This window comes from Emydura macquarii, unplaced genomic scaffold, assembly GCF_026122565.2.
Source record: "Emydura macquarii macquarii isolate MOO-44397 ecotype Brisbane River unplaced genomic scaffold, CSIRO-AGI_Emac_v2 contig_3506, whole genome shotgun sequence".
NCBI classification, from domain to species: domain Eukaryota; kingdom Metazoa; phylum Chordata; order Testudines; family Chelidae; genus Emydura; species Emydura macquarii.
Window position 1 is genome coordinate 3,247,174 of NW_027133643.1, and position 17,263 is coordinate 3,264,436.

At 40.4% G+C, this 17,263-nt stretch overlaps 1 protein-coding gene across 1 annotated transcript in view; it reads right to left on the reverse strand.

Annotated features, from left to right (window-relative positions):
* FAF1 (Fas associated factor 1) overlaps positions 1 to 17,263 on the reverse strand; it is a 272,766-nt gene that overhangs the window by 229,392 nt on the left and 26,111 nt on the right. The window contains exon 2 of the mRNA XM_067535422.1: positions 12,005 to 12,073. Within this exon, the coding sequence (XP_067391523.1) occupies positions 12,005 to 12,073 (69 nt within the window). The remainder of the gene's footprint in view (positions 1 to 12,004; positions 12,074 to 17,263) is intronic.

A 17,263-nucleotide genomic window follows, 5' to 3' on the forward strand; every position in this document is an offset into this window, starting at 1 on the left:
CTGTCAGTTTTAAAGGCAGGTCCACCCATATCAGGGTTGATGCACACTGTTGAGGTGACATAGGGAAGCTACTGGTTGCTCTGTACCTGGTGCTGTCGATAGAAAACTTCACCAGAATTGCCAATATGGCCTTTTCACTTGCTTTAGTATCACATATTTGTGCACACACAGAACTATGAGAGCGATATCTACAACTATTCTTTATACATTCATTTTACCACAGCTCCAAAATATAAAATATAAAATTACACATAGCATACTGTTCTACTTTTAATGGACGCATTCAGTAGTAAAATAATACAGGAAGGTGCTGTAGAGATTAGCGGAACAAAAGATAACATACTGTGCCTTGCTGCAAATGGTTAGTGGGGGAAGACAACAAACCTCTGTCACCCGCTCAGCAGCTGCATTCCCCAGAGGACAGGCACAGCTCCCTCAGTAATCCTAACATGCAGAGCACTTTAAAGAGTGGAGCAGGCAGGGATATAATTATTTCTTTCTCCCACACCAGCCCACCATGTTAGCTGGGCACACAGAAGGCATACGCTGCCACTCAAACAGTTGATGTTCTCCCCTTGTGTGCTGGGGAACTCAGGGAAGAGAAGAGTTCTGCCTCTAAGACAGAATTCCTGCTAGTGCTCCCCAATGAGGCAGCGAGGGCTAGTGCTTATGTACTAAGCCCATTGAGAGAAAAGTGCTTGTCAGACAATAAAGAAGGTCAAAATAGCACAAGCAGCTAATGTGGCCAATTACTATAGATCTGTCATTACTAAACCCTCCAGGTCAGCAGGTGACAGAAAGACCAAGTCTTGAAAAGCAGTACTCGGGCAACAACTCAGATGTATTTCATGGAGAGAAAGCAATGAGTCATTACTGCAACAATACAAAATGAAGCAGCTGCCAGGGAGCTCATGGCTGGAGAGGGAAGGTCAGATAGCTCTCTTCTTAATGGTCTGAGGAGAGACAAGTGGATCAGCCTGATCCCACAATAACCAAGTATGGGGAGCCCACAACACCTATGACACACTGAGTGTCTCCATAAAGATTTCGGCCATTTCACAGCAAAGTGGAACCATTTAAAATCATGGCCCTCATGATTTACATCACTTTAAAGAAATAATTTCAAATCAGATGAAGGATTTGTAAAAATATATTTTAAAGTGTTTTTCTATTACAACTTTAGATTCAAATTTATAATGAAACCAATTTATAAATGATTTTTTCAATGCCCCGGCTGGTTGGGTACATTTAAAAATTTACAAAACTGTTATAGGAAAAAAACATTGAAAATTAAGGCCCTCATCCTGCAAACACCTAAGCAGATATGTAGCTTTACTCCCATGAATAGTCCCATTGTGACTACACCTGTGCTTAAAGTTAACCATGTAAGAAGAGCTTACATGCTAAGGGCAAAAAATGTTTAGTGGTATAAAATCTGCCATGTCAAAAGACATTAGCTTCAGCACTAATTAAGAAAGTCTAAATAACCTTTCAATCCATTAACACTGTTACTGTAAACTTTTTTTTTTTTTTTTTTTAATATGCTCTTTCATGCCAGCACATCTTCACAGACACAGGGAGCAATACAGCATCACTATACATTTCTGTCCATGGCTGGTTCCTCTGTTAAGCCTAGCCTGGTCATGTCCCTGTATACATCATCCCACTATCTAGGCCAGAAGTCCCCACTCTGTGAGGCACGCACCCCCTTAAGGGAGTGTGGTGGAACACTGGGGGGCGCAGGAGGGGCAGCCTCAGCCCGTGGCACCCAGCCCAGCTCCGACTCCCAGCCCGGCCCCCCTCCACATACCCTGGCCCAGCCGCAGCCCCAGCTCACAGCCCAGCCCACCCCGCGGCAGCCCATGACCTAGCCGTGGCCCTGGCTCCCAGTCCCCGCACCGCAGCCCCTGGCTCAGCCTCAGCCCCAGTTCTAGCCTCAGCGCTGGCCTCTGTGTCCAGCGCCCAGCCCCACAGCTCTGGCTGCCGCGGCCCCAATGCCCTCCGGCTCCCAGCCTGGCCTCCCCGCCGCAGCCCCTGGTCCGGCCCCAGCTTCTGGCCAAGACACCAGCCTCGGTCCCCCGCCCAGCCACTGGCCCCCAGCACCCAGCTCCCCAGCTGCAATTCCCCAGCCCCAAAGCCACCACAGCAGACCCCAGACCCCACCCCACTCCCAGCCTCAGCCTCCAACCACACTCCACTCCCAGCCCCAGGTGGAGGGAGGGGGCACAGACAGGGGTAAAGAGGGGGACACAAAGTAAAAATTTTGGGGACCACTGATTTAGTCGGTGGTCATCCCCTAGGTTGGATTGACCTCAGGTATGTTTGCATTGTTTTCTTTGGCATCCCATCATCTGTTTGTCTTCTACAGTGTCCCCATTAGTGTAATCTTTTCAACTGCAGCCAATCCCAGACCCTGTTTTCAGATCCTGCTCTCCTTTTAACTTCATTTGTCTTTAAATCATTGCACTCTACTCATTGTTCAAAGAACTTTCATCTCTACTGCCCCTAACCTGTTTAATTTAATGAAGCTGCTTTCAGATCATGACACAGAGCAATACTGGCAGTACATCGGTTTGATAAGTTTTCACCTCTGGTACCAAACACAATGTTTATATCAGTCCATAATTTTGTCAATTTCTGTGCAACACATATAGCTAAGACACATCTCCTTTTAACCTGATCCTTGATAGAGCTGTAAGCACCCATCAAGCTTCATAGGTACACATACGATTCCACTTGTTCTATGACTTCACCACTGCTACATTTCAACACTTTTCCTATTGTCCCTTTTCCAAGATGCAACCACTTGATCACCTTGGCATTTATTGTAAGTCCAAGCATGCTACCTTGGAAAATTGCTGTAATCAAGAGTATCATTATTAGATGGGTTACACTGAATATTATGGAATAAGGTGCCAGGAACCAACAGTATCTAGAAGAAGGAAAACTGCTTTCAAACCCGGACAGACAGAATTCACTTAGACTTTCCTGAAAAGGCTATCTAGGAGGAGGAGAACTCGGATTTCAAATCCAAGCAGTTCAAGCTCATTAGCCTTAGAAACCAAGTAGACTAAGGTGGAATCACTAATACCTATTACTAGCAGGCCAGCAGGCTATGACATGGTATTCCCATGACCTAAATAGGGTGGATTAGCCTAACAAGTCATTACATCCAAAACTCACTTGCTACAGAAAAAGTACAACAAACCAAACTGATTTTATATAGATTTCAACCATGGCCTAACAAATGGGAATGATCATAGATTTTGGATAACAGCTAAACATATTATATGCATTGCAAACTGGAATGTTAGAACCCTTATTCACTCCAGGCCAGACTGAACTAGTAGCAGAGAGTTAAGGAAGTTACAAGTTTCTCTTGCTTGCGATACAGGAGACACGTTGGCTAGGTACAGAAGAGCTGGCAGTTGGAAGTTTCCTTTACTCTTATCATTCAAGTGGACAAGCAAAGTGTAGAGATGGGATTGCTACAGCAATGGACAAGAGAACAGTTAAGTCAATGAACAGCTGGAAACTTGGGTCTGAGCAGATTGTCACAGCAAGGGTGTTTGTTTGGTTTTTTAGTATCTACAGGCTAAAATTTTCCAAAACAATAGTCTAAAGTTAGGCTGCTAAAGCAGGACTGAGTGATGCTGGAACTCTCCGGAACACCATTCTTGCACATTTGGAGGGGGTATCTAAAAACAGTGTTCCAGTTGTGATAAAGTCAGGCCAGAGGGCCTCCAAAGGGCATACCAGAGCCAGTATGTAAGCCCAAGAATGCCAAAAGCCCTTTTCCCTGCAAGCAGAGGAGAGATGATTGCAGGGCGATTAGAGACACCTGGACCCAATGAAGGGCTAGTCCAGGTGTACTTAAGCCCTGCCTTCCCTAAAGGGAGAGGGGAGGAAGCACAGGAGAAGGAAGCTGCCAGAAGGCTTGTGGCAGCTGGAGGAGAAGCTTCCCCTGAGCTAGGAGACAGTACTTCTCTGCAGCCCTAGGAGCAGAGAGGGGGAAACCCTTGGCCCCAGCTGGCAGGAGGAGTCCCAGCAAGGTACCTCCCTGGGGAGATGGGGTGACTCCCTGGCCCACTACAAGGGGCAGAAGCATGGGACCCACTAGGGGGGAGCTGGCTGTTTGCCAGACAGTATTTCCAGCACTATCACTTATGAATATGTTCTGGCACTTCTTTTTTAGGACTCGAGCTAAACCCACATTTAGGAAGCGGCAAGTGATATTTTCAAAAGCAATTTAGAAGCACAAGTCCCACTGACTTCAAACCGTGGTGAAGAAGTATAGCCTGGTCATTTCAGCTTTCTTGACTTGGGAAAGTTCAATATATATCAGAAGGTGGTGCTGGCTGCAAATAAAGCACTGGATCTGTGTGTTGTTCTCGTAATAAAGATGTTAATGAAGCTCTGGGACTTGTCTTGTAAAAGACATATGAGCATTTCAGTGTGAATTTTTTTTTTTTAAACCAACTATATAAAAATCTAAAATTCCTCTGACAACTAGGGAAATAAAGAAACAAATTGCTAAAGTGATTTTTTGTACTTAGGATTATAAAGTGGGAACAAAGTAAAGAACTAGCAAATAAACATCTAATTTACAAATTTTTAAATAAAAAAATATTACTAAATCATGGGTTTTATCCACCCTGTTTCACAGAAGAGTAGAGAAGCGAAAGCTGCTGCAACTGCCTTCAGATGAGGCACAGAACAAACTGGAGCTGCAGAATGAGAAAAGGATCTATCAAGGTTGACAAAAATCTTCAACTTTCTAATTGGCCAGCTATTGCTTAGGGAGGGAGCAGACCAAAATGAAGGAGGCAGATGCTACAAGTCATGGCAGGGAATACATTTAAGAAACTTCTAAAAATTATTTTTTCCCTGTCTTTAAAGTAACTTTTTCCTAAATCATAACATCGTGATTTAAAAGCCTGCTATCAAGCAACCTGCCATGACTATAAACAAGAGCCAAATCCCAACGGAAAGGGGAAATCTCAAATTTTCAGTAGAATAAAGCCTTCATGCCCAGTGTAGCCCAAGACTAAATATTGTCAAATCTGTACCACAGATCTATGTAATTCTGAAGTAAACAAAACATTTTTGAGGCAGAGTTTCTGCTTGGGTGTTTAAAATGGAAGAAAGCAGCTCAAAGATTTGGAGTATCTGAAGTATTAGATAGTGCACGGGAGGGTATCAAAGATGCAAGTTAAATCATATGGATCTCACCACCACAATATCACATACCACTCAGTGACCAACCACAGAAATGCAGCCAGCTGTGGCATGGAATGTGGCAGCTGCTTAATACCACATAGCAACACATGTAAGAAAAATCCTGTGCTCAATTTTAAACTGCACAGGTAAATTAGGAAGACAGAATGTAACTAATCAAACTGATATTTGCAAGAGTCAAGACTCAGTAATCTGGGGAATGAAGGCTCAATGGGATCTTTAACGGACACAAACTGTAATGTAACTGAAGTCTACATGGAGGTAACAACTGTCACACACTGCTCAAAATCATTATTGCTTTTATTTATTTAAAATTTTAAGTGACAGAATTTGAGGCAGATTAATATATTTCTGAAGAGAAAGACAGAAAGGCAAGGTGATTATAATGACATCTGAAAGCAGCAACAGTCAGTGGAAACCTCTGCTGCCAACTAAAGGTGAAACAGAAAGACCATTCAAGTGCACGTTATATACCACCTACTATAGCGGCAGTTGGGGTGAGAAGACAGCAGTCATCACAAGTCCATCAGTTCCCACCAACTAGGTAATGGAAGAACAGTAAGGATCTACTACAAATGGATTCTTTGGAGTTTTTATTGTTTCTAAATGTAGATTTTTTTTTAGTCTCAAACAGAAAAAAATAAATTCATAGCATAAGAGTAATTTAGACACTTATTTCAGAATGGTTCATTTTTGTTGAAGCCATTTCTATTTAACTAGACCCCGCTCAAAATATTAGCTTGATCTTTTGTTGAAACATCTTAATTCAAGCTTTCTTTTTAATTGTCTATTAATGAAAAGCACTACATAAGAAGTAGGTATTATTATTTGGATAAATAGATCTATTAGGAGTAACCAGCCCATCATTTTCCATTTCATAGAATTAAAATGGCTTGAAATTATATACCCCCTCAAATTTAAAAAAAAGTCTTACATTCCAACAAGACACAGCTTCCCCAATGCTCATCAGATATAGCTCCAGCTGTCATAAGCCATTTAAAGGGTTATTTATGCCCTTAATAAAAAGGCTAAACAAAGGCCAACACAGAGAGCAATAAAACTTACAAATAAAGATTGCTGATAACCATCAATCAGGAAAACACCAATTTTCCACCCAAGAATCCCATCCATAACTGGAACTCCAAGAGAAAAAGAAGCTGTAAAATCAAAGTTCATCTTTTCCAGTTCAGATCTTTTAACTCATTCTCTACAGAAAGTCAATAACTTTCTCTTTAAAACAATACAAATAAACTTAAGGATGAATTCTTTATATATATAGTATTTATCTGGCCTGCCTACAAAGTCAGTTTTGAAAAGGAATACTTCTTAAAGGAAAAACTGCAAAGAGAAATACTATTAAGTTATCCATAAAAATACTACAGCTGTGGAACTGAAGCATTATAAAAACAAGTGTTAAAAGCCACATATTTTTTCCTTCCCAGAGCACAGAACAGTTTTTGTCAGCTGATTCTTGGAAGTCGTGTAAGAGAGGAACTGCAAGTCATCACATTTACAGGTGCACTAAACCACTGGTTTTATTGCAATTACTCTTTGAACCACTGCCAATAGAAGGAATAAAAGAAGTTAAATACAGCAGCAAGGCACATTTCTGCATATAGAAAAGCCCACTTTAAAAATGTATTTTTAAAATAAAGATGATCATTGCCATTTTGTGAGTTTTTAAAATTTAGTAATATTACATTTATTCTGAAATGGCTATATAAACTTAGAAAAATGAACCCACTTTATACTGGTGAAATTACCAGTGGAAAAAAAAAGGAAAACAAAAATTATTTCAAAATTATTGAGCTTTATTTAACAATTGTATGTAAACTGTTTATCAACTTTTCTGCAGGCAGGATCATATTGCTGATGGTAGAAAACTGAAACCCTGCTTTCTGTTCTACTTACCAATAAGATTCTCTCTATATACCTAGGACTTGTGTTTTTCATTAGCTCTTATTACTAATATCTACTATATTATAAAAACAAACATATGCAAGTTAAAGCAATCTAGGTTCATGAAGAGACTTCAAGACTTGGGGTTGGAGAGAAAAGAAACACATAGGTCTGACTTAAAATCTCTCAGGATCCATTTTGTACATAAGCAAAAAAAAGGTTATTTGGTTTTTGCCATATAAAAAATGTGGATGACAGTGTTGACTTTTGAATATGAAATATCATTTAGGTCAGTTTAAAGAGACAGTCAGGATATTTTTTATACTTTTTTTTTTCTCTTTGCGTAAGTTGTAAGAGGACATGTTTTCTTTGCTACCCTGTTATATTCAGTGATAGGAAATACAGGTGTATGGTTGGGGGGAGGGGAGAGGGAGGAGCTAAGACAGTATGAAAATTTCAATGGCCAGCACGTCATTACTTTTTTTTTTTTTTTTGCAGGGGAAAGGGAGGGAGGAAGGTGGTCTGCAGCTTCACTACTTTAAGAAAACATTTAATGAGCAAGAAACACAATAGTCTATATTGTCTTCAATATATGGTTATTAATGAACAGAAATTGATCTTGAGCAAACAAGTTGAGATGACAGCATAACAACCACCAAAGATTTGGGAGAGATTCTTCTTATACACCAGTAACTGAACATTTTCCATATGTCTAAGTAAACCATTAACTGACTGTTTCATGCAAACAAGGATAGTGTTAAACATGCTACTGAATAAGCTAGCCATTGCCTTTCAGCAGATAGGTAGCTAAATTGAGAATTACCAAACTGGGTTGTAGACCTGAACTGTGATTCAGCATACACATTGAGGAGGATAAATATACTGAAATCAGTTGTGGAGCTTGAAGAAAAGTTAAGAACTAAAGTCTTCTTTGCTTCCTTGAATCTTCTAAAATTCCCATCAGCCTTCTCTTTATTTTTGCTAGGACCATGGCTGTTTGTTTCTTTAAATTTGTTAACAGAAAAAAAGGGGAGAGGGCGGGGGGGAGGGGGGAGGAGAGACTATGCAAGAACAGTTTTGGAACAAAAAATGATCCCATGGGACTGTAACTTGGAAAGCAGCAACACTGACAAGGACTTGAGAGTCAAATAACCATCAAAACAGACTTCCCAATGTGATGCTGTAGTAAAAAGGAGTACACAATCCTTTAATGTATAAACAGGGGAATACAGGGTAGGAGCAAGGAGGCAATATTACCCCTGTAAACAGAATTGTAAGACCACTGCTGAAATAATGCTTCTAATTCTGGTGCCCACACTTTTAAAAGGATGTTAAAAAATTGAGAGAGTTCAGAGGAGAACTTCAAAAATGATTTGAGATCTGAGAGTCTTAAGTAGTTCAAAAGTATTTATTTCAAAGAGAAGATTAAGAAGCGACTGGCTTATGGTCTAAAAGAGCCTACAGAGAGAAGATCTGACATTAGAGGGCCCTCTAGTCTACAGGGCAATGGCTTCACAAAACTGAGCCACTGGAAATTGAAGTTAGAACTCAAATTGGAATCAAGATGCAAATTTTGAATAGACAGAGTAATGACTTATTGAAATAACTTACCAAGGAAGTAGTAAATTCATCATTTATTTTTAAAATCAAGATTGAATGTCTAAAAGACACAGGATTCAATAGTATAGAAAAATAATTCCCTCCACTGCAGGAGTCATTCAGTGGCATTTTAACAGATTTAAAATCACAGGCTTTAACAAAATGAGAAGATTTCTCCACCCCCGAAAAAAATCAAACAACAATAATCAAATCAGATGGTAGCCCATTTTACAAACAAATACCATCCTTCACCACATAAAAAGACCCTTATAAAAGCTTGGGTGAAGCGATAATCCTTGCAGTATGCCCTTAAACAAACAAAACAAAAAACAAACCTCAACACACACAAGTATGGGCTGTTTTGGATTATGGGCTTATTCAAAGGTTAAGAGACACTGAGGCCACCCTTGCCACCAGCTTCTCTTATACAAAAGAGACTTCAGCCCAAGAACCTCTGCTACCATCAACTGCAGTTGAATGGCACAGAGAGGGGGACACTATCTATTTATGGCTTCATAGGTCAAAACCAAGATATTACACTCCATCTTGACACCAACAGTTAGCCATTTAACCAATGCAGAATCTGAAGCACTAATGTAACCCTGTTTATCTTTAGAAAAGCTGTAAAAATGCCTCTACATTTTTCTGAGGCTTCTGCCCTTTGCTAGTTCCACCCACTCTGATTTAAATTCTCTCTTGGCCTCTACCAGGAAGTACTTGACTATTCCCGTCTTGGGATGCCTTTTGCATTCAGCCTCACTCTGAGTCCTTGCTTTCTTCTTGCATTGGCTGGCGTCTCAGCGTACAGGATACTCTCGTGATCACAGCCTTATAGAATTCAGGAGGAAACAGGTGGCCATGTGAGTCATCCACCTTGTTTCCTCTTACAGCCACTGACAGTTCAGGCCCCTTTAGGGTGTAATGGAGTGAAGATGACAAGAGTAGCCTGAATGAAGTCCAACTGGGCTCCTTGCCCTTAGACTAGAACTTCTTTGGTTTACGTTTGCCTGACTTGCATTTCTTAATGTTGTAAGAGTGTCCTGGAGCAGAGATTGTCCATATTCTTGCACAACTCACTTGGTTTCCTATTTAAACGCTTGAGTTTCTCTGGATACCCTGTTGAAGTTCTCCTGACAACACACCAGGTGATAAGTTGGGAGCAGAAGAATGTGGAGAGAAAGCTGCTCCTGAAGTTCTAAATGCTGCCCATTAGCTCTATCTAGTTCAGGAAGAAACTCTGAACATTCTGAAGAGCTGCATCAAAGCTGCCTCTGGGTCCTACGTAACAACTCTGTCTTTCTAGAATCACAACTGGCAAGACAATCCTTTCATGAAAGCTGATGGAAAACCCTCTCATGTGACAAGATGCTATATTTTACTTCATCACTCTTCTGAATAGAACCACTCTCTAAATTCCTCCCTGGGCCCTTTCCCCTGCCACTCCTATTCATTCCATTGTTCCTCAAACCTAGCTTAACCTTGCGCCTGAGCAACTCTGGAGTAAGTTCACGGACCAGACTTCCTACATTTCAAATTAATTCTATATTCCTTGTAAATTAGAACTGAACTGCTGCCTCAAGTCACAAGCCTATCCCACCTTTTGTCTCATCTCCACATTTGACATGCTCTAGTAGCCCTGCCCTAAATAAATCTGACATTAGATGCTGCCTCTAACTACCACTCCATTTCCCTTCTCCATTCTGCTTTCAAGCTTCTTAAATACGCTCTTTCACTCACCACCTTGATTTCCTCTCCAATTCCCTATTAGCACACTGCAATTTGGCTTTCATTCTCTTCCCTACACTGCTCTCACCAAAAAGTAACCTATCACCTACTGCTACTAAAGTCCAAGGCATTCTTCTCTATTCTCACACTCCTTGGCCTATGCACTGCCTCAGAAACAGCTTAGCACTCCTCTTATCAGGACACTGCCCACCTCTCTTCTCCCCCCGCCCCACACACACACTTTTCTTCAAATAATATCTGTTCTCTTCCTACCTGTCCAATTTTCCCTTCAGCATCTCCTTTGTTAGCTTATCTTCCTCCCTCTCAGACTTTCCATCTGTCTCCTTCAAGGCTGTGTCTTGGATCGGCTCTTTTCCCCACAAATTTTATTTCTAGAAAGGCCACTTCGTTTTATTTGCATATGTCAATGTTTGGCTATTTTACTCTATTTTGTTTTCAAAATGTGCCCTCCCATCCTCACACTCTTAAAAAACCCAACAACTACCAGCAGCCCTGTATTTTAATAGCTCCATTTTCTATTTTTCTCAACTTTTCTGGACATGGAGAGTAAGATCAGTAGCTGCCCCACATATTCACCACAAATGTGCAATTCTTCTACAGAAGGCAAATTGTAAAGTACTTATTTTTTAAAATTAACTACTTTAAAATATTCCCAAAGTCTTAGTTTCATAATGAGCTATCTGGCTTTACTAAGAAAAACAATATTATTCCAGTTCTGTAGCAGCTATAAAAGGAAGGTATCACCAGTAATAGAGAAAAGTCAAGGGAGGAAAAAAAAAACCAAAAGGCCATGCTTCAAGAATGGGAAAACCTCTGTGATAACATCACTCAGACACTACCTTATCATCCTTCAAATTCCTCATGACTAAACTCTCCTATGATACTCACAGAGTACCACCAGATGACAATGCCTAAGCAGGCAATGAGCCGACATCTCTGCTTAATACACACCAATTTGCTTACTTTTCTGGTACCTTGCCTCCTGCCTGTCCACTGCAAGGTTTCTCTTATCCACACACGGAGTCTTCCTACAACCTAGATTATGACACTTTGGACAGAGACAGTCTTTTTTCTAGTGTCTGGACAACACCAAGCCTGGAGGGAAATTTTTTTTTGGGGGTGGGTGGGGAAGGGAAGTGTAGGGTTTGCAGTGTTGATCCTTGATCCAGAGAGCACTACAGTAATACAAATAAATAGCAACGGCAAAATTAAGTCATTCAAAAATTAGCTTATTTGAATAAAATGGTTTACCTCCCATTTCTTTTACAGGTGCTACCAAAATCCTTGAAGATTCCTATACCTACAAGTTGCCTTTTTAAAAGGTTACCTTTAATTATTACATACATACAAAGTTACATAATTCATAGGAGAACTAACTACCTGTTGATTAGATCCAAGTGTATTTAATAGGAAAAAAGTCACAAATTTAAAAGATATCAGTTGATGTTCAAGTTTTGCTCAGGCAGTATTAACCCTTTTATATGAACTTGTGCTACAAAATCATTTTCTTAGATGTACTTACCACTAAATCCCAGTTATTTTGTTCAAGCAACGTAATAGCTTCATCAATATTTTCAATACCGGTACATGCCTAAAAGAAAAAAAAAGTATTAAATTGGAGGGTGAAATGTTGATTTAGACAGAATTCAGGTCAATATTAATTCTTTAAAACTTAAGAAAGGTGGGCACAGACAAAGCCAGCCATGGGTCCTTCAAGCCTGGAACCATGTGATGACAGGAGGAAAAGGACAGGGAGGAAAGGTAATTCAGAGGTTAGAGTGCTAGCGTAGGAGTTGGGAAACCTGTGTTCAAGCCTCTGCTCCATCACAGCCTTCCTGTGTGACCTTGGGCAATTTAGCCTCTCTGTGCTTCAGTCACCCATGTGAAAGATGGAGATAACAGAACTTTCCTATGGCACAGGAGTGTTCTGAAGATACATACTTTAAGAACCATGAGATGCTCAGATATTACCGTAATTCAAGTACCATGTAAGTACTTAAGAAGGACAGTTCTGCCATATTAAGCCTAAACATGTTTTAAATTTTTAGTAAAAACAAAAGCAAATGCTCCTATGCAAAAACAAAACAAAAAACACCAACCAACCAATCTTGCTGTTAGGCAAGGAAGTATGAGGAGCAAAAAAAAAATTCCTTCCTGACCTCCGATCACAAAAACTAACACTCATGTAGCTTATTATTCAAAATATATCTAGATAATTGAATGTATAAGGTTTAAATACTTCATTTAGGTAAATATATATCCACGTTCTCTGTCCCTACACTCTACCTGTCTAGAACCACACAATTTACTTAATGAACCTAGAGAGAATTCTTTTACTTGTGGCTGGTGGTAGGCAGGTTGGGGAAGAGGAGGAAAAAGAAAAACATAAGTTTACAAATATCTCCATTTGTTTAACCTTGACAGGTGTCCCCTTTAAACAGGTTAAGAGTAAATATTTTTAAATGATGGCAATAACTCACATTGGAATGATACTGTAGATTTAGTTCAACTCCCAGTTCAAAGCAGTACCTCTGTTCTATTTGCAATCCATATGCTGATGCAGCATGCCACTTGCTTTTAGATTCCTACATTTTTCTCAACTGTTCAACTTCAACAGATAGGGTATCACTGAAACTGAGGAACAGTGGAGAAATCCCAACTTGGAAAACAGGCCTAACTGTTGTTTTGTTTCTTGGAGGATCCTGTGTTTACAAGCACTGTTTATTGCAGAGACAGAAGAAGAACAGAAACAGAAGAACAACAATAACAAGTGTACTCATGGGCTTCCCAGGGATTTCATTATACACCAATAACAAAAGTCTGCCTAGATTTTATGGTAAATTGAAAGGATGGGCAGTCTGTGATAAGATAAGTTCACTATACAAAGGACTAGGAGGCCTAAGAGCTGAAGGTACTGATGGAGAGGAGATGGTTTTGTAGATTCTGGATACAAGCAATCAGATCTTGACAAATACTTCTTTGGTTAGACAAGCCTTGGCTCCTATTTGTTTACCTTGCTTCTGTGCACGATGCAAGGGTCCTCGCTAAGTCATTAAATATGACTAAAGGGGGGTGTGTGTGTGTGTGTGTGTGTGTGTGTGTGTGTGTGTGAGAGAGAGAGAGAGAGAGAGAGAGACTCCAAGTTATATTCTGTAAAAGAATTTCTGATGAGCAGGTTGTATAGGAACTGGTACAAATGAGTTCCTAGTGACCTCAGTTTGTACCTTCATGAATACCTTGTACCCTGGGAACAAAGGACAAGCTGAAGAGTGAACTCTAATTCTCCTGCAGAACCCATCTCTAACATAAAAGGGGACAGGGACAAGACCTGATGGATAGCGTGATAACATTTTGTATCCACTCTAACAAGATACCACCGAATATAAGTGTAAGCTTTTGAAACATGGTGGCTGGCTGAAAACGTTCTGCAGCAACTTCAATAATTTTTAAATGGAGCTTTTATATTGAATGAAATATGAAAATAAATGCCATGAGTAACAGAGACTAATAGTAAGTTCAGTTTTACACTGCCCTTCAGCTTGTTTTCAATATGCCACAAGTTATCAGTTTTAGGTTTCAAAGATATTTATGATCCTTTAAAAATACATGGAGCAGTTTAAGCCTCTCAACTATTGTTTCAGCCTCTGCGCAAATTCAGGAAAACATCACTGCATTGGTTTATACAGTTCACTTTTTGAGGTTCTCTATACCTCTGAGGGCTAGAAATTGTACAATTTTTTAAAAATAAAAGAAGATTCAAGAGTACAGGTCAGTGACAAAGGGTGAACTCTGTAGAAAAGTATATGCTACACTGAGTAATGTCAGTAGGTCTTGAGTATATCACATTATGGTGGAAGCACAGATCACCATCCTGAACTTCATATTCTCCATTATTTTGTTCAACTATTTTATACCTAGCATTGAACTACCCTCTTCTGAATTTTTCCTCCTGATTAAATGCATACAGCAGACATCTCTGAGCAGTTATTGTTCTAGGATGAGTTCTACTAGTCCTAAGAACAGTTTCGACATCTTTTGGACAATGTTTTAATGTTGGATGAGATCCCTTGAAATTAGAGATGAAGGATGGGTAAGGAAGAACCTGAAGTTCCATTACCTCCAATACCCATATATCTAATGTTGACTGAACCCAGGTGCTGAGAAAGTGGGTGGATATTTTTGTTATCTGTATGTACCATACTTGGCACAGTAGGGCATCAGTTCCTCAATAGAGCCTCTAAGTGAACCACAATACAAATATTTAATAATATCTTCCAGCCAGAGGTAGGTTCAGGGGCAGTCATGCAATTATTTGGACTAGAAGGAGGAAATGGCAGTGTCACCAGGTCAAGTTCTATCTTTTAATTTGGTTCTAGAGCATTACTCTTGAACATAAAGTAGTACTTTTTCCAGTGCCATTGTTCCTCATAGGATTGTAGTTTTCCTCATCCTTCACAGGGCTAAGTAAGGAATCTTTGGCTTTTCAGTGTTATATGCTACTACCTTATCCAGTTCTCCTCACCACACCGAAAAGCGGAACTCCTATTGACTTAGGCACACAGAGTATTTTTGTGAATACATTTCCACTGTTAAAATTTTAGTCAGACACGGCACCTAGCTACTGAGCTGCTTGTCATGACTCTTGCTCTGAGACTGTAAGTGGAGTTACACAATACTTTTTTAAAACTATCTGAGGGTTGAGGGAGAACCTCTTCTTGCTAATCCCTTTGGCATTTATGCTGAGAAGAGATTTTAGGAAGTTGATCTTTACCTCCTTTGTCTCATAGAAGGGAAGTGAAAGGGGAAGTCTATATAAGAACCCAAACCTTCATCCTGAGAGAACAGAGAATATTTCCTGACTCATAACGGGGTAGGGGCAGATTCTCTGAAGGCTCCTCCTACAAGGAATGGATTGGATGGTAGGGTTCACTAGGATTTCCCTGTCAGTCTGGTCTGCTGAGCCCCAATTCCAGATAAGGACTGATAAGTTTTTTCCAGGGTCTCAGTAGACAAGTTTCTCCTAACATGGTGTGGAAAAGGAAATCCTAATGGTGTGTCAACACTGCACTGTAAACCTGGGCTCAGTCTCCAGTATAAGCCCAACTCCCACTAATGTCTGGGTCCACGCCAGAGTGCTGCCGTGACTCAGGTCCAAGCCCTGTGTGAAGTCAGCTCAAAACTACAGACCTGAGTCAAAAGGTTTGCAGAATGCAGTATGGGTGTGTTAGCATGGTTATGAGACCCAGATCCAACAACTTTAAACTCAGGTTTACAATGCCGTGAGGATGCTCAAGTGCACCCTTAGAAACACTGAGTCCACAAGCACGGGTCCCACAGACCCAGGTTTACAATGTTGCGTTGTCATACCCAATAGGTATGTGTGCATAGCATTTTGGAGCGAGCCTCCTAGTCTGGATCAGCAGACTCAGGGTAGCAGGGCTTATGCTGGCGCTCAAAAATAGCTGTAGACATAGCACTTTGAACTTGCGATGTGGGAAACAGCTTAGGCTCTGAAGCCCAGGGAGCTTGAGCTCGGAAGCCCACTCCCATCCCCAGGCTTTAGAGCCTGAGTTGCAATTTCAAAGCCCCACTAGCCCGAGCCTTTTGACTCAGCCTGGGCGGTTTGCTCCAACTCGCTCAAAAATGTGTAGACATACCTTAACAGGCCTGAGCCCTCTTGCAGCCTATAAACCCTCACTCAGCCTCGAGAGGAAGTGTGGCAGAGCTCCTCGTATGTGGCTCCAAAGGTTTTCTCATAATTTGAGCACTTCTGTTTTAGTCTTGGGTTTCTTAGAGCTCATCTACACTACAGAGGCTTTGCTGGTACGGCTATATTGGTAAAGCCTTCTAGCGGAGACAGTTTAAACCATTGATGGTATAGTTAGCTTTCCCAAACAACATAAGCTATACTGGCAAAAGGACACTTTTGCAAATATACGCTGCATCTAACAGGGTTTTTTTTTCCTGGCATAGTGAGTCAACCGAGTCAGGGCTGTGGTTTTTTTTCCACACCCCTGAATGACATATCTATGCCAGCAAAACTTTGTAGTGCAGACCTGGTCTTGGTAATGCCCAAGAAAGACGTTCTTGTGAGCTGGCAAACCCCAAAACTCCTGTTCAAGTGTGAACTGTCTCCAGTATATGCAGAGATAGAGGCACTGCCCACCAGTGCTGATTTGGGGGGTTGCATATGAAATGATTAAGCTTCTTGCATGTAATATACAATCTAAGTGTTTTAAACAAGATCACGTGACTCGAGTTCATGCTATGGCATCTGGTCAAACAACAAATCCATACCACATTGCTACAGTAAAATATTCATGGCAAAATTATATTTCAAACAGCACAAGTTTCCCTTTAACAGCTGAAATTACAGTAATTAAAATAAACAGCTCAATAAAAAAATATTGTGTTTTAATTATAAGACATCCAAGCCTCTATAATGAAATCATACTACTTAAGACTTTATTTAAATCAATCTGAAGGAGCTCCTCTATAGATTCAATGTGTTATAGACACAGAACCCAAACTAGTCACTGTTCAGGTGCTCAGAGGTAGGTATAAAACCTGCACTGCCAAACACAACCTAAAATTATCATCAAGATACTTAACAGTAGCCCAGGAAAGTATCAAGTGCTAATGATAATTATTTACACTGAAAAGTGACTATAAGTTCTATTTTCTCAGCACTTCATAAATGACATGTTGCCAAATTCCATTGACGTTCAGTTCTATTCTGTTGCTTTTGCAAGTCTCTCTTCATTCTGGTATTCTGCTTATG